General features: G+C 38.4%; 1 protein-coding gene across 1 annotated transcript in view; it reads right to left on the reverse strand.

Annotated features, from left to right (window-relative positions):
* Positions 1–4,366: 4,366 nt before the first annotated feature.
* Positions 4,367–25,915, reverse strand: part of LOC146497805 (uncharacterized) — a 32,418-nt gene continuing 10,869 nt past the window's right edge. The window contains exons 26-52 of the mRNA XM_085141791.1: positions 25,669–25,840; positions 25,494–25,583; positions 25,251–25,358; positions 25,003–25,097; positions 24,491–24,641; positions 24,260–24,370; positions 23,790–23,954; positions 23,520–23,609; positions 23,192–23,326; positions 22,892–22,990; positions 22,698–22,796; positions 17,487–17,626; positions 17,228–17,354; positions 17,062–17,142; positions 16,791–16,889; positions 16,544–16,591; positions 15,978–16,160; positions 15,718–15,848; positions 15,404–15,476; positions 15,199–15,273; positions 14,993–15,118; positions 14,795–14,890; positions 13,611–13,820; positions 13,314–13,491; positions 13,094–13,208; positions 12,823–12,995; positions 4,367–12,606 (exon numbers count right to left, since the gene is read on the reverse strand). Coding sequence (XP_084997917.1) covers positions 12,504–12,606; positions 12,823–12,995; positions 13,094–13,208; positions 13,314–13,491; positions 13,611–13,820; positions 14,795–14,890; positions 14,993–15,118; positions 15,199–15,273; positions 15,404–15,476; positions 15,718–15,848; positions 15,978–16,160; positions 16,544–16,591; positions 16,791–16,889; positions 17,062–17,142; positions 17,228–17,354; positions 17,487–17,626; positions 22,698–22,796; positions 22,892–22,990; positions 23,192–23,326; positions 23,520–23,609; positions 23,790–23,954; positions 24,260–24,370; positions 24,491–24,641; positions 25,003–25,097; positions 25,251–25,358; positions 25,494–25,583; positions 25,669–25,840 — 3,273 coding nt within the window. The 3' untranslated portion in view covers positions 4,367–12,503. The remainder of the gene's footprint in view (positions 12,607–12,822; positions 12,996–13,093; positions 13,209–13,313; positions 13,492–13,610; positions 13,821–14,794; positions 14,891–14,992; positions 15,119–15,198; positions 15,274–15,403; positions 15,477–15,717; positions 15,849–15,977; positions 16,161–16,543; positions 16,592–16,790; positions 16,890–17,061; positions 17,143–17,227; positions 17,355–17,486; positions 17,627–22,697; positions 22,797–22,891; positions 22,991–23,191; positions 23,327–23,519; positions 23,610–23,789; positions 23,955–24,259; positions 24,371–24,490; positions 24,642–25,002; positions 25,098–25,250; positions 25,359–25,493; positions 25,584–25,668; positions 25,841–25,915) is intronic.

A 25,915-nucleotide genomic window follows, 5' to 3' on the forward strand; every position in this document is an offset into this window, starting at 1 on the left:
ATCATTATGGATCTAGGAAAGTCTTCCATCTTGGGCCCGGGTCCGCAGCTGATGCAAGTTACCTGTAAGAGCTAACAGTAGATTAGTTCAACTTCCACAGTACCTACTGAATAACAGTGATACATACAGTATATTAGACATGACACTGAAAGTCAGCAGGCAAGACCAGCATACAAGTATCTTTATACAGAGGTTTATACTGGTGCATATGACACATGTGTGGACTTAAAGCAATGCATGAAGTTAAGTGTACTGAATGTCAACTCTTGACAGATGAATGAAAGGATTTGAGAAAGGAATGAATACATGGAGTCAAAATAGCTAATGTGAGAAAGCAGTAAAGCAAAGCACTTTTTTGTGGGTTTCTTGATGTGTGAAACGGGTTAATAAAGGCTTTGATTGTATGAGATAATAACTATTATTTTAATATTTTTATGTTTGCAGATGATTCACTGCATTGGAACATGCTCATATATGCATTATGAATTCTGAGATGACAAAAAATATGCATTGATTATATAAAAAACAGAATGAAGTTAGTGATTGTTTAAGAATAAAGATTATGTTATCAAAAACTCTCAGCTATACAGTGACTGATTCATTGAATGTGTTGTTGATCATGACTGAATTATCTTTTTTTTTTAAAGTTATGTCACTCTTTGTAACAGGAACATAATTAGGATAATAAGCAGACAAAACTGAATCGATAAATGTGTCAATTTTTATTTAATGGGATTCACATTTAATTCAAATCAGTTTCCTCTATCGTTCACCGAAGTGATTTATGCTCTACCTAGCCCCTAAATCCGATATGTCATTTTGGGATGGCGCTCTTTCGCCCTTAATTCTCACGTTGTCATGGAAACAGACCTTCCATGTCTGCAAGGAGAATGAGGAGGAGGAGGAGGAGGATGAAGGCTCCCCTGACTTTCAGGACGTGGCTTGTATTCTCTCCTGCATGATGGCTGCAGCACAAGACTACAGGGTATGGGGGGGGGGGGGGGGGGGGGGGGTATTTTGTTCTCTTCTATTTTGGTTTTTCCTTCACTTACAGTACACAGCTGAGAAGAGTGCAGGCATGCAACCTCAGGGACAATATGTACCAAAAATGACATGGAAAAAGATGAGAAGCAAGAAAAAGAATAAAGGGAGTTGAAGGAAAGACATGCTGCATTATTCTGTTTTTTGCATTTAAGAAATCCACTTTTGCAAATATGAAATCTCATAGACTTCTAGTTGTAATTTTTTTTAATGCTTTAAGTTTTCTTAATTTCAGAGAAAGCCAATGCAGTAATTTAAAAAGTCTCTGTGAGGCTGTGCTTAGGTACAGAAGTACATAAAGTTAATGCTGATGCAAATATTAGGTTCCTAATGGCAACGTACTGATGCTTAGGGCTTTTTCCTGCTATCCATCCATTTGCTGCCGCTTATCCTTTTCAGGATTGCAGCTATCCCAGCTGTCATAGGGCAAGAGGCGGGGCACACCCTGGACAGGTCACCAGTCTAACACACAGGGACAGACAACCATTCACACTCACATTCACATATGGGCAATTTCAATTTTAATTTTTTTCAATTAACCTATCCCCACAAAGTGCATGTCTTTGGACTGTGGGAGGAAGCCGGAGTACCTGGGGAGAACCCACGCAAACACAGGGAGAACATGCAAATTCAGACACTGCTGGTGGAATCAAACTCAGGTCCGTCTCACTGTGAGGCAACAGTGCTAACCACCGTGCTGCCTTTTTCCTGCTAGTATGTGTTAAATAGTACCAACCAATTAATGTACCAAAAATGAAATGCAACTTTAAAGTTTTAATTTTGACCAATGGGGGGTAGATCTCTAAACAGAATTACATGTTAAGACCATACCTCATGGGGGCACTAGAGAAAAAGTCTGGGGATCTTCAAAGTTTGAAGTTTGACAACAAAAACAACAGAAAAAGCCAGCTGGTGGAGGACATAGTCAGAATAAATGGCTGACATTCTCACAATCATATAGTGTGAGAAACAAATTTGTTGTCAAAAGTGTTTTGGAACAAAATATAATTTTATTGCTAATGACCTGGCTATCCCCTCCCCCAAAAAATAAACTTTATACTGTAATGTAAAGACCCTACAATAATAGAGAGAAACATCAATAGTCACACATTTTATGGCAAGAGATACGACATCCTCATAGCAGTACATACTGTACCTTTGTAATCAATGTTCACAAAGAGTAGAAACAAGTCAAGGTCAGCTACTTAGACATCTGTGGGTGTTAGCAGTCTAAACAGAGTCATCTGTTTGGATACACATAGGACAGCCAAGAGCTGTAAACAGCTCGAAGGCCATTCTACCCATCTCTGTTAAAACTGACCTCTGCCATGTGTTCTCCCATCCTATCTCCTTTCTTGTGTGGGTGAGGCCACCTTCACACATATCCTACAGAACAGACTAGGAACTTTGCAGCTTCAAAACAAAAATTACAAGTGACTCAGTATTGTATTAATATCAGTTTTGAACCTTTTTTAAAATAAATCTAGCGACCTCCAAATATTATTTTTGAGGTTAAGCCTCACATTGTGATCTTCTCACATGAAATATGCCTAAATCAATATAACCTTGCTTTCAAAGGCACATTACATAGCCATGGAGCACTTTAGCCACAATATTTTAGTGTCTGCCCAAAGGGGTAAAAGAAAACTATGAGGTTAAGTTTCACTTGGGAGCTTTTCTTACTAGATTCATTGAGAATGTGTTAGTAAACACTGGCATAATACCAGGAGCTTTAAAAGGAATACCACAGCAGACAAGTGGGGAACAAGAAAGGAGAACCGTGGAAGAAAAGCACAGAAATTACCTGCAGTGGAGAGCCAACACTCTCATTCCACAGTGAAATAAATGATATAAAAAAGATCATGAAATTATCTAAAGCTCTGTGAAACACCAGTGCAGGGTGTTTCGATGTTAGCATGCTAACATTTGCGCAGTAACAATGCTAATATGCTGGTTAGCTGATATATTGTGTTTGTCAGGTTAGCACGCTCATGTTTGCTAGAACTAAAGCCAAAGGACAACCAAGCAGGCTGGTGTTTTGTGAAATGGTGACAGTTGATAAGAAGTTATTAGAACTGGGCTACCGATTCATGCTAAAAATCTATTTTTACTTACTGGGTAGCAATAAGGGATAACATCAGCAGGACTCACTCTTTCTTCTGGAAAGCATCCAAGATGGTTGCTTCGGGGCAGGGTAAAACAGCACTCTGGCTTGTTTTGGCTATTTATCTAGTTGAATGGCTGCTACACACTAAAAGGATAAACGAATGACAAAAGCAAACTCAAAACAAGAAAAAGCACGAACACACGATACCTGGATAACGTATGAGGACTAGGGTGTACCTAAAGGTACCTATCCGGTTGTTAAGTCTGATGTCACTAGCCGTGTCTGGGCCTAAACTCCGCTGCAGATCCATATATCAAACGATCACTATGGCATTACTGAGAGTTGAAAAACTGTCTAAAGTCTTTCATCTTTAATAAAATGATCAGTGTTCTGCTCTACCAGGTGTAACAATTGAGTTTAACATCCAGGCATCCATGAAAACGGAATTTATGACATTTAACGGAGTTAGAAGTTAGCAGGAAGTTAGCTCGCTAGCTTCTATCTAAATACAATATAGCATGTCCTGACTGCCGGGTTTTGGAAACAAATTCAAACGTACAGCTCTGTTATCACTTCCAACATAAATGAAGACAGAAAACTAAACAGCAGTGACGTTTGTAGGGTTACTGAAGTTTGGCTAGCTGGTATATAATGATGTGCTACGTGACCGCTAGCGACACAGCTTTTTTCCCACTCGATAAAAGTTAACATGAGTGTTCTCGGTGGTCAGCAACAAATGTAATCGCATGGCAGGATGCTGTAAAAGGACCAAACTTCAGCCAGGAGAACAACTGAGATAATCCATCCACAATACAAGGTTCGTCATTCATATACTGCTGCATGGGCTGGGCTGTAGTTGCATCCTAAGGTTTTAAAAACTGAGCTTAAATAAATGATTAGCGGTAATAAAAGCCAAGAGAGGTCAACAGTGATCACTGACTGTTTTAGGAGCTTTTTGAGATTAAATAGAAGAAAATACAAAACATTAAACATGTTAATAACACAAAAGCCATATTAAACGCAGAATACTTTAGACCCGGAAGATTCGTCACGTCATCACTTAACGACCGGATAGATTATGAACACATTTCAATAACAAAATAAAAATTCAAAGAAAACTAAAAAAAAACCTCAAAGTCTTGCATGTATCTGGATTTGTTTTTAAAAAAAAAAGGAAAAATAAGATGCCTAGAATTTGAGAATAAACAAACAAACAAAAAAATCATACACATAGCGCTGTCAAGAGCTGATGACAAGAGCTGGTTCTCTAGTTTGTAAAAATATACTCTATTTGGTCAAATGCAGCAGAAGCTTGGTCATTATGTTTTTTTGACATTCGTGTGGTCGTGAATCATAAATTTGTACACTATGGTCTAACTGTCAGTGCATTACAAAGTGTTACAGGCATTAAAGCCTTACAAAGTAAGGCATTACCCTGCGGAACAGTGATACTGCTTTTTTGATAAGTGGCAAACTTGACATTACTTTTATTTTTATTTCACAGAAGGACAAGAGTGAGATGATAAAGTAGAAACTGCATCCAGGACAGAAGCAACAGCATTATACTGATAAGTAAGATAAGTAAGACTCTTTCCAAACATCTGCACAGAGAGCATGCTAACACAAACCTAGCCAAAACCCCGAGTGAGGTTAAAGCTGAGTGCATGCTGACCCCACCCCAGCAGCCAGACTCAATAAGCAACAAAAGTGTCTTTTCTTTTTTATTTTACCTTCGCTTTTGTGTTCATAAGTAAAAAGTAAAAGAAAGATTGTGTATTTTATAGAGTAAGGTGAAAATAATTTAACAAGTAGTGTAACAAGTAGTGTAACAAATTAATTAATGCACTACTTAAAAAAAAAGTAATAAGTAATGTGTAATACATACATTTTCTTGAAAAATGACCCCAACACTGGTGAGGACCTCTACTGTAATGCCATCTGAAGTAGAAGACTTACCCTCACTCTTACCCTAACTCTTAACCATTTTCCACTCACTTTAAAGCCTTACTTGACAGATTTTTAACACAGGTTGCACTGTCACCATGGTGATGAGAAAACGGAGATCCACCGTGTAGACGTACTGTACATGTAATGACAACCAGTTACAGCGAGATGATCTTCAGCATCATAGCAGACAAATCGTTTTACTGGTGGAGCTTCAGACGTTTTCAGAACATTTCAAACTATTCAAAATTCCACAATTTACATTTTATGTGTAATTAGGTTCTGCTCACAACTGTCGTTTGGACTTTGTACATTGCCGTAAAACTAAGCATCAAATAAGGAACTCGGCTAGTTTTGTACTGTTTTTCTTTTGCAGACTGAAAGCATTGCTGTTTCATCTGTGTGTACCTGCTTTTGTCCTGTTGTTTTGATATGTGCCTATTCCTCTGGGACAGGAAACTCCTAATCAGAAGTGGGATGTTCAGCTCTGCTCATTAAAAATAATTACTCTGTGTTCAATTAAAGCTCAGTGATGCTCCTTTGATCCAGCCAGCTCAGTGTGTTTTATCCAATTGTCTGATATGAACATTTGAATGAAAGGAGCCCTGATGGTTAAAAAGACTGAATTCAACTCTTCAGGTCTCTACTTCTGCTCCTTGTTAGGCAGTCCACTTTAACAAGATGATTAAAAAGAGATTTAAAGTCACTTTAACTTTAACTTTTCCACGTCTCACTGTTTCTGGGATGCTCTGCTTTTGGCTTCTCAGTTTGCTGGATGAAGACCAGAGGGATTACCACAGGCAGGCATGCTCATAAAAGGCAGAATACACATAAAGGTTCATGCACATTGTACACATACTCCTACACGCATTATAAATTCACTCACCCAGCTGCCCACCCACAGCTGCCCACGTACCTTTTTTTTTTGCTCTCTCGCATACTCTTACTCGACTACTTTTTAAAAAAAACTTTACTGAAGGAGCTCTGCTGCATGAGCATGTTAATGTGCTGACAGTGGATCCTGTTACAGAGGAGAGCTGTTCTGCTGAATCCCAATTGCCCGGGGACAAGAAGGATACCAAGCCAAGCTTTGACTGCAGTTATGCTTCAACGCTGTTATTTTAATAATTTTCTCTCTCATCCCTATGCTCATCCACTTTGCACTCTATCTTCCTCTTTTCCTCTGCTTTCTCACTTTCTTAAGCTCTATTCCCTGTCTACCCCTCTATCCTGTTTGATAAGTTTCCTCAATCAGGCCTTCCTTCTCAGCACGCTGCATCGATTCTCTTTATCTCTTTTCTCTTTGTGTTCCCTATGCAGTATTTACATGTTTGTGATTTATGAGTTCAAGTAATTCTCATCAAGTAGGCTCCACTTTACAACCCTAATTCTATAAAAGCGTAAAACCGTAAATAAGAACTGAATCCCTCACTAATCTTCATTTTTATTGACAGTAGAAGATTAAAAAACGTGACAAAATGTACCATTTCATGCAAATATACTAGGTGATTTTGAATTTTGGTAAAATTTTGCTAACTCAGAAAAGTGAGGACATGGTCATGTTTGCCCTGCTGTATAGCTGCATAACAGTCACATACTTTGTCACACATTTCATTTCACCATGTGCCAAATGTTTTCAGTTAGTGAAAAGTCTGGACTGTAGGAAGGACAATGCGCATCTCGAATCTTCTACTATGAAGCCATGCTGTTGTAATGGATGCTTGTCTTGGTGAAACATGCAAAGCATTCCCTAAAAAACAACCTTATCTGGGTGGGAGCATATGTTCCTATAAACCTGTATATAGCTTTCAGCACTGATGGTGCCATTCCAGATGTGCAAGCTGCCAATTTCATAGTCACTGGTGCACCTCTGTCCCATCACAGATGCAGGCTTTTAAACTGAGAGCTGAAAACAAGCTGGATGAACCCTCTCCTCTTTAGTCAGGAGGACACGGTGTTCATATTTTCAGAAAATAATTTGAAATGTAAATTTTTTTGACCACAGAACAGTTTTTCATTTTGCCTCAGTCCATTTTAAATGAGTTTTGTTCACAGAGAGCTTTAACCTGCATTTGTGGATAACACAGTAAACTGTTTTCACTCTAGTCCCTTGTGCACAGGGATTTATCCAAATTCTCTGAAGATTTTGAGGGTATTATGCACTGTAAATGATGAGATATTCAAAGTCGTTGCAATTTCACATTCAAATTATACACTACTTAAGAGAAAAGTACTGGTATACGTCAGTGGTGACAATAGTGTTAAAGTTGTAGGAAATAAAAGATGAATTGGTGTCTGGTTTATTGCTTTGCTGGCCTACCATGAATATCACTGGGAAACATCAAATGTGGTGCTGACCTTTATTACATTCTGAATTTTAATGACTCTAACAATGAGAAGAACAGCCTCTTCTGCTTGAGTGGAAACAATATTGCAGAAAAGAGGACATATAGCACATGCATAATCAATCAAAACATTACAAGTCTACAGGTCGGTGGTGCAGCATCATTGAGGAAGCTTGCCCAGTTTTCCAGTTGTCTTCAGAGCTCATTTAGATGCCTTTTTCCACAGTCGGAACAAACAGGGCTTTGGAGCAGCACTCACACCTCAACTGCTCATTTACTGATCATTAAATATTCAGTGCCAGACTGTCTGTGGTACATTAAACAGTACAGGTATAAAGGATCAAGGTCAATCATTTCTAAAGCACGAATGAGAGGCTGAAGTGTCCACATCTCAAAAATAGCCGAGGCATTTACTGCATTACAGTGTGCACAGGTTACCTTGAATAATGAAATAAATTCTACCACAAGGAAGACTGTGTAACTCTCGTACACCAGCCACTGTGGCCACAGTTGAAAAATATGAGATAAGTATAACTTCAGCTTGAAGGAGAAGAGTCAAAATGTCAGCAGTGTGACTCAGTAATGCTTGTCACAGCAATACCATTTCAAAGGGTTTATTTAGCTGTTTGTCAGAATGACGTAAGTAAAATTGTTGCATCAAATGCCTGAAGTAATAAACTTAGCCACCCATATAGTCTCACTTAAAAGTCACTGATGTTTGCAGGGTACTAACAAGCCAGTGCTAGATTCATTCAGCTGTATATAGACTGCAAATATATAATGAAATACCACAGTAGTGTTACACAATATTAAAACTGATCTTAGCCTCATTTAGCATGGCCTGATTCATCTGTTTTAATATGTCTTGCACTTGACTGAGATGGTAATTAGCAGGACACCCAGGATTTCCAGAAGAAAACTCACAAATCAAACAATCTGTTATATCCTGTTTCTTACTTGATTTCTGTGGAACGAAGCATTTTGAAATGGTCCAAACTATTGTTGATCACCTAGGTTAAGGGAGAGAAAATATTAAATCTAAATTTAAACAATCTAAACAATCTAATTTCATGGAGGTAAAAACTAGCACTTTTAACATACCAGAAGAAAACAACTGTTGGACCCTTATAAGCTCAATCTGTCTTTAATGAGATTTCTGCTCTATTTAACTGTATTGCATCTGAAGATGTGTTTGTTATGGGTTATAATGATTTTGCACTGGCACATGATTCAAATTTACAGCTGTATTGTGTGGATAGAAAATGTAAGGATGTCTTCTAAGTAAAGTCCAGTAATCGGATAACAGTAACTCGGTAACTCGGATTACAGTAACGCGTTAATCCGATTACTTTTTTCAAGTAACGAGTAAAGTAAGGGATTACTATTGCAAAAACGGTAATTAGATTACCGTTACTTTCCCGTAGGAACGCTGCGTTACTGCGTTACTAAAACCGTGATTTTTTTTGCGAGAATGTCTCATGAAAGTGACATAAGCAAGTGCCACGTTCGTGACTACAGCTGTGTGCAGATCAACAATGGATAATATATCGAGTGCGGGAGAGAGTATGAGCATGCAGCGTTTAAAGCATGGAAGTACTGACCTTACTTTGAGTTTGATTCCATAAAAAGTGACAAAAACATTAGCGTCCGTTGTGCGTGGGAAGAAAACTTCTTTTTACAGCGAAAATAACCCCCTAAACTTCCAAGCAAGCACCGAGTGCGCTACGACTTAATGGGAAACTCACAGAGAAACTCGCGGATTCTTCCACTGACCGCTGCGGCACACCTGCACCAGGGTAAACCTCCGCCTACCCCACTCCTGCTTTACAGGTGAAAATAGAGCAAAAGGACCGCTAGTCTTTGATTTTATTTATTTTCTGCTGTGTTTTACTTGCATCTATTTGAAAGACTCAGGCTATGTCCACACGTACACGGGTATTTTTGAAAACGGAGATTTTCCGTTTTTGTTTTAAAAAATAATCCCGTCCACACGTAAAGGCAGAAATGAAGGAAAACTCTGCTAGGAACATGCCAAAGCAGCAGGTGGCGCTATATTCCTAACCGTGTAGAAATGTTGGCCAATCAGAAGTCTAGAAGCAGAACCGAGTTGTATGTGTGGAGGGACAGTAACTGTGTGTGTATATGTAAGCATTTAAACACTGCAGAGAGTACAATTAACAGTAACAGTATTGTAGAAATTCATTTCACCGAAACAATAACGTGGCGCACACTGTGACGTCAAAAAAGGCGCACACCTTTGACGCTGCGTTTTCTGCGTTTTTCTCGTCCACACGTAAATGCAAAAACTGAGTTTTAGAAAATATCCACCCTGACCGGAGTTTTTAAAAATCTCCGTTTTCAGTGACCGAAAACGCCGTTTACGTGTGGACGAAAGGTGCAAACGCATAGAAAAATCTGCGTTTTCAAAAATACCCAGGTACGTGTGGACATAGCCTGAGTGTAAACACAAAAAGAAATAATAAATAAATAATGTGCTGGAATGTGCAGAAAATAGGTTTAAATGTTAAACAAATTTCTTCCAGTCAGAGAATATTGCATATAATTTAATTTTTGCTTGATGCATAAAGTTAAAAGATTAAAACTAATAAAACAAGAGAATTTTCCATTTGATTACATTTTGTATGATGGATTGTAGAAAAAGTAGAATTGGGCTGAAAGATCTATCGCTTTATCACCTATTCAGGTTGTAAATTGTGTAATAAAAGTAATTAATTACTTTTGAAAATAAGTAATCAGTAAAGTAATGGGATTAATTTTTTGGGGAAGTAATCAGTAATTAGTTACTGATTACTTTTTTCAAGTAACTTGACCAACACTGGTAAAGTCATCACTCACAGGATTATCCCATCTATCTTCTTTTGGAGTATACAGTCCAAACTGGAATACTCTTTGCAACCTAAATCTGTTATACGTTTACATAACTATTCTCCCATCAAGATCTAACCTCTTAAAATATGGGCAGATGTCTTTTTAGCCTATGTGAGTTGCGCAGAGAAAAGTGAAAGGATGTGTCTTTCTAAAATGGGCGATAACCTTGAAGTGCATCAGCCTTTCAACAAGTCGCAATCCTAACCCAATTATAGAGGTGTAAAAGCTTGATATAGCTGGCTAAACAATTAGAAAGTGCACTGTCAGAAGCAGAATAATCCTGTTAAGAAGGCTACAGAGAGCACGTCGCAGCACAAGCGTTTCTATCGTCACTGACAACTGTCTGTACCAGAAGATTTGTATAATTCAAGGTGGCATTCAAGGAGTTCTGCATAATATATTAGGAGTTTCAGATGTTTTGAAACCTTTAAGCTCAGATTTGGTTCCAAAATATCCACAAACATGTAACATATTTGTTTTGTTTTGTTTTAATCAAATATTTGCTTTACATAAAAGGCCACAGCTCTTCTTTGTCTCTTACTTGTGCTGGCTGGGTTTCTTATGCAACCACCATATTTATTTATGACTCCCAGCAATCAATATCTTGGAATATATGTGTGCCAGAAAAACCACAGGATTTTGAATACAGTAGTGTTTAGGGGAATCACTGATCTGTTTCGTATCCAGATTTTGGAACTTTTAATTATGGTGATAGATATGCGTGACTGAGCTTCAATGACTGCTCCTTTGGGGACATTGCTGTAGTGATAGTTTTCAGTGAATAGCTTAGAGAAGAAAGATGTTATTAACACATTTAGTAAGATTTTGCACAAGGCCTCTCTTATAACTGTCAACTATTTCTCATTTCATTTGTATTTTATCCTAATATTAGCTCGTTCAAGTTGCAATTTTAAATATTGAGAATAGCAAAAAATATTTGACAATACTTCGATACTTCAGTTTAAGATCTAAATGTCTGATTTCACTATATCTTTTTCTGAAGACACCAGTTTGATTTCTCTTCTGCCTCCCAACAGTATATTTATAAATGGATGTGAGTCATAATGCTTAATCTCTCCATGCACCATTCAACATGTTGGTATTCAAAGAACTGCTTTGAGGAGTTACTGTTCAAATAACTCCATATTTGTGTGCATGAATACACAAACTCATTGAAAACTCCAGATTTACAGCATACATACTAGAGCTAGTTATTGTGACTTTGGTTGTTTGCAGTTATTTATTCACTGACAGGATCTTCAGAAATGATCTGAAATATTTCACACACACACACACACGAAAGTGATATAGAGATATAACATTTGTATATCTCTATGGGGAAAAAAAAGTGTTGTCATTAAAAATACTGCATATTCAAATGACTTGAGCAGGTTTTACTATGTTTTTACAACTGTAGGTAATACCACATTTTCCACAAGTCACAACATCCTGAACATATTGTTTTTTCCTTGTCACGCTGGCTAAGTTTTGGTTTGGGCACTTTGTCACATGGTTTTTTAAATCAGGAGATAACAGCCAATCAGAGTCAATTTTTCAAACAGCTCAACAAATATCAGGAAAACAAACAAACCGTTTCTTTTCAGTGTAAATCTGAATCTGTTTTCTAGCTGAATGTAAAGTTGGTGTATTTTCCAGGACAAAAAAAGCCTTAACGTAATAACTTCACACAGAAATGGACGTAGCAAAAGCCAATTTAATTTAAACATGTTATGTACTCTTTTACATGTGTGTGTTCTATGACAGTCCTAGGCAGTTTATTGTAGTGTACTGCAGACTAAACTGGTTAATCTGCAGTACCGTGGTACGGTTGACATTAAAGGACTATATTAGGCTGGTGCACAGCAGGCTGTGGTGTCCAGGGTCACTTATAAGTTATATCAAGGGTATATTTAATTGAAGCTGAGGATGCTTCACCTATTATACCAGATTTATATTATCTACAGGTTGGGAAACAACAATGACAGCTCAGTAAACCTCAGATTTCAGGCTTGGCTGATCACAGACTATGAGCACTAAAAATACAAATGATTATACAACTTACTGCAAAGTAATTCTTTGACAAATCATAGGGCCCTCCACCAGACAAATCTTAGTTTAGCCTCTGCTTATAAGCCCAATATGAACATAATGAAGTGAGAAACAGACTATTTATCTCTTCACCTTGACCCTTCACCTTGATGCCCTGGTTTTCTGCAGACTCGGCAGCGGCTGATGATGCTTTCTAGGAAAGGTCCCTTCACTGTCTGAGGTATGGGTTTACTGTAGGAGAACAACATACAGAGACAATAATAATTACAGATAACTTAACAAATTAAATTTGATACAAGTTGCCAAATCACAAGACAGCACTGTTCTGAGTTGGGAAACCTCTAAACAGCATTGGACAAAAGAGTAATGAAAGATGAACAATTCCTTGAATATTTAACGGAAAACTACAGAATTATGTCTCCTTAAACAGAGAAGTGAACAGTTCACCCGAACATGTTGTTGGGGTCGAGGGAGGCCAACCAGTAGCTATAGGAATCAGGATAGTAGTTACACGTCCCCCTGCCGTGACACTCTATAAAGGGCACTTGGCGAAAATTTTCCAGACATGAGCCAGGAGAAATCAGGGGCTGCGAGGATCCCTCTGCTCCAGCACCTGTTTGCTGTAACAGACAGTAAGAACAGAATCACTTAGAGAAACAAGGTCTCTGAATTCAAATTTTAAAAATAGTAAAAATGAACAAAACACTGATTTCTTTACCATGATGAAAGAGTACCCAGTCCACAGTGATTCCCAACCTCTAGGACATTCTGGTATGAGAGTCCTCTGACTGTGGATGGCTATGACATTGGAGGTGGTTTCGCACACTGAGCACCTAAACAGGTATCCATATTATTTTATTCCACATAAGGTTAGAGGATAGATGTAGGTGGCAATTTCAGTTAATGGTAATCACACTAAATACACAATCTTATCCCACCTGCTAATGTAGGATTTCAGCATTTCTCCTGATATGGAAACCATGTTCATAGGCATGGGAGTGTCAGTGGACAACCAGTATGAATAGTCATTACGAGAAGCATAGCGGCAGGCATTTTCAGTGTCACAGAACAGAAAAGGCATTGTAGAGAAACGAGGCAGACAGCTCCCCGTGGTGCCTGAGAGACAGTTTAAAACACTGGTAAATATGCAGATTTTATTTATTTTTTAATGATGCAAAGATGCATCTTATATATGCACATACAACTCCTGGGTGCGGTGTTTTCCATGCTCTTACCAAGGTCCTGCCCATGAGCTCTTTTATATCCATTGATAAAGAGGAAAGAGTAACCACTGTAGATGAAGCTAGTGCCATGAGGACATTCAGGGGGGTGGATGCTCTGACTGTGCCTGACTATCAGGAAACTGTCAGCATAACTTGGACCAGTTCTGCCGGGCAAACCTGCAGGACCCTTATGACCTGGAGTTCCAGGTCTGCCACCGGGACCTGCAGAGTGAAGAACATAATATGCAATGAAATAATATCACGTGGGCAGTTTTGTTCAAGGATATTTTTGGAATCTGTTGGGGGATGTTCTATAGTCACTACTACCTGCCACTAATGCACTGAGGACCTGTTTTAATGTGCACTGGCAGATAACTTCACTGAAAGGGCATTATTATTTTTTATTTTTTCTTATTCACACAATGTAATGCACAACTGTGAAACAGGAGCGCTGCCAATACCAGAGCTTTTATTGTTTTTCAGGTTGTGATGTGTCCAGCTATTTGAAAGGCAATTCCAATCATTTGCACACATTTAACACTTCACATTCTACTGAAATACTTGGAAAATTACGTTTTCAAGCGTTTTTTTATATTCTAATGTGTAATTGGAATATACACAAAAACACACTTTAACTCAAACTTTTAGCCACATGTACACACGTATTTTTGTAAATAGAGATTTTCCATTTTTGTTAAAAAAAAAAAAAAAAATCCCATCCATATGTAAACGCAAAAAACAAAGTCAAATGCTGTCAAGCACATGCCAGAGCAACAGGTGGCAATATAATCCTAACCACATAGAAGTCTTGGCCAATCAGAAGTCTAGAAGCCTGGGAGGAAAAGAGTAAATAAAGATGAATGGCGCATAAAAGCAGTATTTCTAAATGGTAGGATAATAACTGCAGATAGTAAAATTAACAGCAACAGTATTTTGTCTATATCTGCCATTGTAGAAATTCATCTCATGTAAACAATAACATGGCGCAAAGCGTGACGTCAAAAAAGGCGCACACCTTTGACGTTGCACGACTAAATCTCAATTTTCCTTGTCCACATGTATACGCAAAAAGTTTTCAAAAATCTCCACCCTAGTGATCCAAAACACTGCTTATGTGTGGATGAAAGGTCCAAATGCATAAAAAAGCTGTGTTTTCAGAAATACCCGTATACGTGTGGACGTAGCCTTAAACACACCTGGCAGCCCTGCTCTTCCTTTATCTCCTTTGTAGCCTGTAAATCCAGGCAGACCAGGTGGGCTGAAACCCTGCATTCCTTTGATACCACGCTGGCCTGGAAAAGAAATGTTCAATAGCAAAATTTATCATTCGAATATCACATATTACACAGGGAAAGGTAATACATGCAACAAGGATTAACTCTAAAAGTATTAACCTGGTGGGCCTGGAGGTCCTGGTGGACCAGTTCTTCCTGGAGGTCCGCATGTGCTACGGGCACCAGGAGAGCCTTGAGCTCCTGGTTCATGTATTACTTTTCTAAATGTTGCCTCACCTTTACGCCCTTTAGGTACACAGCAGGAGCAATTAGAAAGCTATTTCCCCAGATATATGTAATGCTTAGCTTATCAAATATTGACTCACCTGGTGTACCAGGGATACCTTGGGCCCCTGGCTGACCAGGAGGGCCAGGGATGTACCCAGGCTCTCCAATTTTACCTAAAGAAAAAAAAATTAATGGGATTATCTTCTTGTATTGCTGCATGAATTCCAGCATGATGATGATGTGCGTTTCAAATGTATTGTGAGAAACTTGCTGCAGACTTTGTTACTCTTCAACACAGATTACCAGCAGGTCCTGGGAATCCTGGAAGACCTGGGTCACCTCTTAGCCCTGGGTCTCCAGGTCTGCCTATTGCACCCTGAGGGGGCAAATGGAAATAGAAAGATCAGACTCTAATTATTGCAGTTAGAGTTTGAAGACCTGCCATTCTATACAGAATATTAGTTTTAGTATGGTGTGAAGAATGCTACAGGAAGGCTTGATGAAAGATTACCTCAACTGTAAAATACATCTTTTGCTATGAACTCTCCATTTTAATCAAAAACTCATGTCTACTTTCTCTAGGCATTTGTCAGAGGTAAATTACTGTAAAAACGTACAGGTGGTCCATGTGGGCCCGGATCTCCTGGTTCCCCTGAATTACCCTGGCTTCCTGGAAGACCTGGGTCCCCTCTGTCTCCTTTTAACCCAGGCACTGCTGTACCTGGAGGACCAGGTGGGCCAGGGTTGCCTACATTGAGATTAGTAATTGAGGATGAGTGGCCTAGTGAAATAGGCATGCAAGAACTTCCATACAGTGACCAAATTACATAAACTGAAATCAACATCTGGACCTATAACTTATCGAGTAGATTCTAACCTTTCCTCCCAGGATATCCAGGTTCGCCAGGGTCTCCTCTATACCCAGGAAGACATGTGCCTTCTCTCCCAGGTGACCCTCCTGGGCCAGGGATGCCTTGTGGACCTGGAATTCCTATGTCTCCTGTTAGTCCACGAATCCCTGTAACAGACAACCCAGGGAGGCCAGGATTTCCAGGAGGACCTACAGAATGGAAAGAACAATTAGTCTGAATCAGTAAGGAATTATTTTAGTAGTGATGCATAATTTAATGTAATGGAACAGGCCTTTAGTATATTTTATTGTTTGATATTACATATAAATACATCAACTGATGAGTGCTTTGTTGGTTGCTATATGTATCGCTCATTATTTAACTTCCAGCATGCGGATTATACTGTAAGTACATCGGATCTCTGGGTGTGTTTGAATGTATTCAGTGTTTTTCCAAGATTATCTAAAATAAGAAAAAAAAGAAAAGAAAAAAACCAAACAAATCCCAAAACGAAACACTGGACCCTCACCCTCCTGCATAACCCCCACTCCCCAGCTCCTTTAGAGGGTAATGTGACTGGTATGTGACTCACCTGGCTGACCACGGTCACCACGCTTCCCAGGACTCCCTTCTATCAAGACTGCAGAAGAGCGATATAAGGACAGATGAATTTGTCTGTGCCATTCAGGGGTACCATTAGCTATGAAAGAGATAGCTATTCTACAGGCCTTTTTAATTTTAGACAAAAGAAAAAAGCATACATAAATACATAATTACATAGGATTATACATGACCTCAAAGAACCATACAAACATTTTTTTAAGCAGTATTTGGCTTACTAGTCTCCCCTTTCTGCCCGGCTGGGCCAGGAATCCCATCCAAGCCCTGGCTGCCTTTTGGACCTGGAAATCCTCTATTTCCTGTTGGACCCACATTACCTGAGGCAAACACATTTTAAAAAGTACACTCGATTAAACTTAAAGTATAGATAAAAAGTGAAAGTACTATTTGATCATTTCGAATTGATCCTGGAATGAGACAATGGGTTGCACTTCAAAAATATGTGGTGAAAAAAGTTTCTTCATATAGTTGCAATTAAAAGGACTTTGCCTTGTGGTCCATTAGGTCCGCGTTGCCCTTTGCTACCTGGAGGGCCATCTGACCCTTCTGGCCCTTGAGACCCTGAGGGACCTGAGACAGAAAGAGTGAAGAGAGAGAGAGTTGGGTAGAGAGGTAGAGCGTTAAAGCTGTCTAATATTTTATCAGTTGTACACACCATTTAGTCCAGTAGGTCCTGGGTCTCCCTTGAGTCCAAAAATTCCTGGTAAACCCTCTGTTCCTGCAATTCCAGGTTGTCCTTTTTGACCCTTCATCGAATTAGTATTAGTCAATCCCGGTTCACCCTGAGGACACGAAGTAAATAATGAAAGAGGGATAAAGAACCTATTGATGAACACATTTGTTTCAAATAATATACACATTTGTATTTATTTATTGGAATCTTCTCTACTGCATCAGTGATATTTAAATTCTACCTTTTGGCCTGCTGGTCCAGGTGGTCCATATCCATTGTACTTTGGTTCCCCAGTAGCTCCTTTGAAACCAGTTTTACCCTGATCACCATCTCGCCCTGGTTTTCCCGGTATTCCTCGATCTCCTAATATTCCCTTTGGCCCTGGCAGAATTAAATCGCTAGTAACACTTTCTAATAACTATACTACCATCATATTTATAATAATGACGTTAACAAATAATTCAAATGTTGTACTATTATTGAGATGTCTCTGAGAGCTCAAGGTTCTAATTCACAAGAGTTTAAGGTGCATGCAGTAATATTCTAAAACATAATGATTCAGTTCTTATTGTTAGTGTCAACATTCGATTCACAATCTGAAGGGGGCCCTAAACTGTAAAAAAAAAAAAAAAGATTCAGTAAAAATACAATACATTGTTCTGTATAGATGTGAACGGATTTTCCGTATTCATTATCCGCAGATGTGTTTCCATACTTCTTAATTACTATTAATTACTATTACTATTAATGTACTATTAGTACATATTAAAGCTTATACATTTTTTTTTTTTTTTTATTAAAATATGTTAAAATATTAAAAAAGTTTTTTATCATCATGTAAGGGCTCTTCTTTACCAGCTTTGCTCTATTCCTCTTTACCCGTAAAACCCTCTCTATATACTGATAATCAGGTGGTTCTTAACACACTCAAAATCTGGTTTCAGTTTAGACGTCACTTTAATTTTGTAATGCCGTCTTCCTCGGGTCCTCTAAGTGACAACCATTTGTTTCCCCCTTCACTTTTGGACTCGACATTCTCAGTGTGGTGTGACAAGGGTATAAAACAGTTCAAACATTTATATGTGGATGGTGTTTTCGATAGTTTTCCCAACTTGTCTTCTCGTTATAATCTCCCTATTATCCTCATCACAGAGGAACCATTTCGAAACTCTATGATGCTATTCTGTCTTTTAGTAACCACTCTAATGTTAAGCTTAAGTGTACATGGGAAGGAGAACTAGGAATTCGAATACATGAGGAGTCTTGGGAACAGGCTATAGCGAGGGTACGATCTTCCACCTGCTGTGCTCGTCTTGAACTTATTCAATTTAAGGTCATACACAGGGTGCATTTCTCTAAGTCTAGACTTTCTGAATTGTATCCAGAAGTGGAAAATAAATGTGATAAATGCCATGGTTCTCCTTGTCACCTTAGCCACATGTTTTTTCTGTGTCCTGAGCTACAAAGTTTCTGGACAGGGTATTTTGCTATTATGTCAACTGTTCTTGGGGTAACTCTTAATCCTTGTCCTCTGATTGCTGTATTTGGGATTCCTGTTCGCTCACTTACACTTGATTCCACACAAAAGGATATTATAGCCTTCACATTCCTATTAGCGAGACGTCTAATATTGTTGCATTGGAAGTCTGTTAAGTATTCTACTATTTCCCGGTGGCTTAAAGTTGTCATGTTTTTTTTAAAACTTGAAAAAATTAAATATACATTGAGAGGTTGCACAGCCAAATTTTTTCACAAGTGGCAACCCTTTATCTCTTATTTTGCTAGTCTAGAGGTATTGCCTGTTTAAATGTACTTCTGTTACTGTTATATTTCTCTAATATGTTTGATGGTTGTGTTGATCTGTGTGGGACTGGGGGGTGGGGTGGGGGGGGGGTGGGGTCTTTGTTTTAGAATGCGTTGTTTTTTTTCACATATATATATATATAAGTATATTTACTTGGGAAAATGAAGAAAGGTTAATTGTATTTCGGTAACTGCAAGTACTGTTGTTTTCTTTTTTCAATAAAAAATATTTTCAAAAAAAAGAAGGTTTTTTTAAAGCTTACATGTTTTTATTGAGAAATAATTGTTAATTTATTTGTGAACTGATGTCTGCTGTGACCAGATGCTAACAATGGCCTCTGGGCCTGTCTCAAAATGAGTACTTGTGCATACCCGGGTTCTTGTGGACTCGTGATAAGTCATCAGTCAGAGAACAAGTACCAATCCAAAAGTTGTGTCCCAAAACCTAGGCCGCATCTTTCGGAGGACCCGGCGATCTACATGGGCCGGGTCCTTCGAAGACCGAGAAGGCTGGAAGTGAGCAGCTGTGAAATGGGACAGTCTAGCCTTCAGATTTGCGTCACCGCTGTCTCGGTGAAGTTTGATAAACTCAGCCGTCTGCTCCTTGCTATCTAAAATATAACAGCACACTGGAGTAAATTCTCGACCATCTCACACTTGTGTTTAATCGGTTTTCTGTTTGACGTTTATTCAACTGGGTGAAAACCCCAGAGGAAAAGTTTTATCTAATCTAATCTAATATGATGACTTTAATTTCAGCCAAACCGATTTACTCAGGAACAAATGAAACACTGAAAAAGCCAAACAATAAAATTTTTAAGTTACATATGTGACTTATATATCATGTTTAACCTGAGTAGCAGGGGGTTTAAAAAACAATGAGCCGGGAGTCCACTGTTCTCGCCGGCTCTAGTGACCCTTGAACCACTGGCTAGTTATCGCTCTGGTGGGTAACAGATGCCTCCAAAAACATCGGAGCACTTTTGCAAATATGTGATGTCTTGATAAATCGAGCAGATATTTGAAGTTTACACAGCTACATTCTCGCCTGAAAATATCTTAAAAGTTTATTTCGTGACCTAGAAAGAGTAATAAGAGTAATATCAAAACTAAATAGCAGCCGCCATTGTTGGAAACTGGAATTGGCTGGACCGCACTATGAATTCTGGGATAGGTTTGGCCATGAAGGATACACCCAACCCATTCTTCAAATTCGGGGAAATGAGGGACACATTTGTCAGCTGCATTTGGAGCAGCCTTTGAGTTGGGACAGCCTTCGCCACATAGCTGTGACGTAATCGGTCTACAAATGTGGCCTGTGAAGGTTGCGGCCTAGGTTTTGGGACACAGCTAGAGTACGCATCAAGCTGAGAACGCAAAAAGTTCTCTCGCTCCGCCCGGTTTATCAAGCATGCATCCATGGTGACTTGTGTGGACTTGGTACAGCTAAATATCCCAGAATGCATTTCGTCCAAAACTCAAACGCAGCAATGGTGGAGAAGCACGGCTAAAAACTTTTAAATATTACTCTTTCTGCATCACAAAATAAACTTTTAACATATTTTCAGGTGAGAATGTAGCTGTGTAAACTTCAAATATCTGCTCGGTTTATCAAGACACCACATATTCGCAAAAGTGCTCCGACATTTTCAGAGACGTCTGTTACCCACCAGCTCGATAGCAGACCGGGAGGTCAAGGCTCACTGGTGCCCGACAAGAACAGCGGACTCCTGGCACATTGTTTTCAATCCCCCCGCGGTCTTTCGCTACTCAGGTTAAACATGATCTATAAGTCTCTTAGATAACTTCTAAATGTTAATGTTTGGTTTATATTTTAGTTTTATTTGTTCCGTTGTAAATCGGTTTGGCTGAGATTAGCTGACTCTGAATTAAACCTAACATTAAAAATATTTTAATTCAAGAAGAAACATTTTCGCTGGGAACAAAAACATGTAAAAACGTGGAGTTTCTGAAGGCTGCTCCAAAAATGATCATATTATATTTTAAATATTTGTTCAGTTCTCTTCCGAACCCCGGCAGCTGTCTGTTATAATTTTTAAGTGTCTACTAAAATAAAACTAACAGCGTTCTAACATCTCACCTGTTTTTTTATTCAGGCATACATGTATACTATTTTTATTAATAGAGAGATTTCGCTACTCAGATTAAACATAATATATAAGTCACTTAGATAACTTCTAAATCTTAATGTTTGCTTTATTTCAGTGTTTTATTTGTTCATGAGTAAATTGGTTTGGCTGAGATTAAAGTTAAGCTTCATAACAAATTAATCACAGTTAAATTAAGTGCGGATGGCAGTAAAAACTCCGGACCGGTGACATCATCAAGTATGTTGGTGTTCCAATTGTACAAATTGCATGTCCATACTCTCGTTCTTGCTAAATCCGGATTCCTGTGCAAACTTACAAAGTCCAGACTTAGCGAGAATCTGGTACGGACTCGTGTACTTGAGAATTGAGAAAGGGCTTCCGATTTGGGTTGCTAAGGTAAAGACTTTTAGCTAGCTGACCAGCTGGCTAGACTGATTTGCTGGTTAATAGACTACAGTGGTAATATTATTGAAAGTTTAGTTTCACCTCAGCACATTTATTATTATGTCCATGTTGTAGCAAAATAGAAATGTTTAGTTAATATTTGCAGACAGACACATTTTCCCTGTAACTGTCTTAACAGTTGCTGAAATTGTGATTTATGTAATGCTGAGCAGGTCATTTCAAGTATGTGGCATACCTTCTTTAAATCTGGTCAGTTTTATTCATATAGCACCATTAATAGTCAATCAACCTTTACCTTGTATGGTAAGGTAAAGACCCTGTAGTGTTAATCTAGAACAAAAGTTCACTTGGATTCATTGATGAAGTGAATGCAATTTGGTAACAAAAGGTGAGATTTTGGCACCCCTGGTAGAAAATTAACAGGACATTTTGTTTTTCAATTATTTTTTTAACAATATTATTATTATTATTATTATTATTATTATTATTATTATTATTATCATTATTATCATTATTATACACTATAAAATTGGCCCTTGTCATCTTATTCAGAATCAGAATACTTTATTAATCCCTAAGGAAATTATGTGGGTTACAGCTGCTCCAAGACAGTAACAGTAACAGACTAATTAATCAATAAAATATGTTACAGATTTTACAAATTTAAGAAATAGCACTAGTATATACAAATCACTCAATTATAAATATCAAGAATTAAAAGAGGTGATTATAAATAAATATCAAGAATATTGACAAGAATATTACAGAGTAGAAAAGAGCGTGTGCACAAAAGAAGTCCAGACGCTCCTTTGACTACGATGACCTGGATGACTGAGAACCTTCACAGACATGTAACATTATTATTATCATTATTATTGTTATTGTAACGGGCATGCAACTTGGAACTGCACACTGAAAAGGTCATTTATTCATCTTTTTTTAAAAGGATTTTAAAACATGAAGTTTTGTACATGTTAAATTTTTAAGTTTAAGGTTTTATTTTTTTTCAGTAGTAGAAATCGTACAATAAATTATTCTGCACAGTGATCACTGAGCATTCATGAGCATGATGACCAAAATATTCTTAATTTTTCTTTATTTAACTTCAGCTTGAAGTAAACTGCATTACTTACCTGGAGGCCCCCTCAGCCCTGCATCTCCTGGAGCTCCGGGAAGTCCTTTAAACCCTGGTGATGTTAATGATCCATCCAACCCTGGATCACCCGGTGAGCCTGGGGACATACAGGCACACAGCATAAATACAGTTTGGCAGATTTACAAACGGAAATAATAACTAGTCACTGTGAATGTTTAGCTTATTTCAGACCTCTTGGTCCAGGAACCCCTGGTGCTCCCACTTTTCCTCTCCACCCTTTTGATCCATTTCTGCCAGGATCTCCATTTGGACCAGCCAGACCAGGGTTACCTTGTGCAATACAGTTAGTGTTAAAATATTATTACCATATCCTACTCAATGCCCTGTCCTAATATAATGTGGATCCTTTGTAAAAAAAAAAAAAAAATTAATTAATTAATAAAATAAAATAAATGAATAAATAAAAAATCTCAGAAATATTAAAGACTGTAAAATGACATTTTTTGAACAAGACTTTACTGGAAAGTGTACCTGGTGGACCAGGGTCTCCTGGGTTCGCAGTATAATTTTGTGGTGATGGAGCTCCTCGGGCACCTTTGGGACCTTGGTCTCCATTCATACCTGGGGGGCCTGGAGGACCTCTAGGCCCATCTGGGCCAGGGTCACCTGCAAATAGCCATGGTAGCTCTAACTTCATCAGTTTTATATAAATCAGTTTTTCATAAATCACTGTCACAGAGGCAAAAACTATCATATTGTTTCAGATCGGACTTTGTTTTTTATATTTATTGTTTGTGTATATTATATCCATTGTGTGTGTGTGCACGCGCGCGTGTGTTTGTGTTGCATTTGTGTTTACCTCTTTGACCTGGTGGACCTACAATTCCAGGCAACCCATCTGGTCCATATCCTGATGACGATCCATCTGGTCCAGGGTCTCCTCTGGGTCCTAACAAAAGTGAAGTTGAATATTTTGATAAAAATCGATACATTGTAAAAACTCATAAAGTAATTTTGGTATTTTCAACATCACATTAAGTACTCACATATATGAAAAACACTGATTTTTTAACTATTCCATATTGATGAATTTAAATATGAATGGTCTATCAGATAAGGAATACTGTACCTGGTTGACCAGGTAGGCCATTTTTTCCTTTGATTCCTTTTTGTCCATGATGTCCTTGTGAACCTGGTCTTGATGGCCCAGGGAACCCAGGTTCACCAGCAGGGCCAGGAAAACCAAACCCAGGCAAACCTTGATTTCCCTTCTCACCAGGAAAGCCATTAGGTCCTTAAAAAAAATATATATATATAATATATATATATATATATATATATAAAATATATATATATATATATATATATATATATATATATATATATATATATATATATATAGGTGAGCAAAGGAAATATAATATATAAAAATATTCGTGCTGTCAGCGTTAATCTCGTTAAAATGACGTTAACGCCATAACTGCACTAATTTTATATCCAGATTGGTATTACTAAGCTTTTACCTGTTTTTTTTATCTGTCTGTAATGTTCTTTCAGGGCTAACACCAAATACACCACACAAGTCTAGCATAGACTAACCTTGAGGTCCTTCATAACCACTTGGTCCTGGTTCTCCACTTGGCCCAGGCAAGCCTTTACATGATTCTTTGCTACCAGGTAGCCCTGGAAGCCCTTCAGAACCCTTTACTCCTGCACAAATCAATAACACAATCAATGTAGCAAACAGATCAATATTGTTGCAAGTTTGTGCCTTATTATGTGCTTATGAAGAGTACAGTTTTGATTTTAGTTCAGTGTAGTTATCAGTACCTTTTTCTCCTGGAAAACCAGGACTGCCAGTTAGCCCTGGATATCCAGGTAAGCCAGGATTCCCAGGATCACCTGCAGGCCCTGGATCTCCATCTTCACCTGGAAGCCCTGGGAAGCCTGGAGGCCCAGGGTCTCCAAGGTTGCTATCACCCTGTTATTAGAAAAATAGAGGACATAATTTATATGTTAGCATTCACTACTTAATCTGCTTCCAGAATTATATTGCAAGGTATAATGTTTGGTAGTGTTTGGTAATGTTCCAAGCCTTTGATTATGAAAAAAAAATGCTGCATTTTCTCATTTTTTGTCATTCCCTGATCTCCCCTCACAAAGAACTTACATAACATGAAGGAAGCAGTCATTTGAGGGGCCAGTTTTTAAAAACAAATATCTAGACAATAATGTAAAAAATAATTTTTATTTATTTATTTTTTTGCTTTTATGCCTTCCTGTAAAGACCAGTAAAGTGTTTGCTATATGAAGATGTCTGTTGTATCAACTTTGTTTCTAACCTTTGGTCCTGGAGGACCAGGAGGTCCTTCTTGGCCTGGCTGACCTGGGGAACCTCTACCTGGAGGGCCTGGGACACCTGGTTGGCCCTTGTCACCTGAAAAATACATACTTATCAGTAAAAACATAAATCATCTATGTGACTAGTCCTTTTTTCCTTTTGAGACAGTCAAAGTAATCTCATATCTAGGAAATATTTTATGTGTTTGCAAATATGCAAATTTCTTCTGCATAAATTCACAGAACCTACCTTTCTGTCCTTGTTTCCCTGGCATTTCAGGAAATGATAATCGGCCACGTTCTCCTTTCTGGCCTGGTATACCTGGTGGTCCTAGACGACCTGGAGCCCCCGGATGACCTGACATTTGTTTTGGTGATATAAAATATGTTTCTCTTCTGCTATTATAATTTAGCCATTGTTTTCCATCCATCCAATTATTCATCCACCTATTGAGTTATGCATCCATACAGCATATCCACATGCAGTACTTACCTGGGCTTCCAGGTGAACCTGGCCAACCTTTCAATCCAGGTGGGCCAGGAAGTCCCTTACTGTATATGACTCCAGGTTCTCCCTTTTCTCCTACAATAAAGGAGAGAATGTATGTTAGTATTTTACTATATTTAAGTTTTTAATAAATTTTACATTAATCAGTATATAATATAACCTGGAATTCCTGGCAGCCCTGGAAAGCCAGGTACCCCATTATCTCCTTTCATTCCTGGAGGCCCAGCAGGTCCATAACCCACTGGCCCAGAGTAGCCGTCTGGTCCTGGTCTGCCTAAAGGGCCTGGTGGGCCTTGGAATCCACGGTCTCCCGTTTCACCAGAGAAAAAATACTAGAGAGTGGGCAGAATACTTGTTCTAGCTATGACTAAAAAAAAATATTGTTTTGCTCCTGTACATGTTAGAAC

This window comes from Neolamprologus multifasciatus, chromosome 18 (genome assembly GCF_963576455.1).
Source record: "Neolamprologus multifasciatus chromosome 18, fNeoMul1.2, whole genome shotgun sequence".
Classification (NCBI taxonomy): domain Eukaryota; kingdom Metazoa; phylum Chordata; class Actinopteri; order Cichliformes; family Cichlidae; genus Neolamprologus; species Neolamprologus multifasciatus.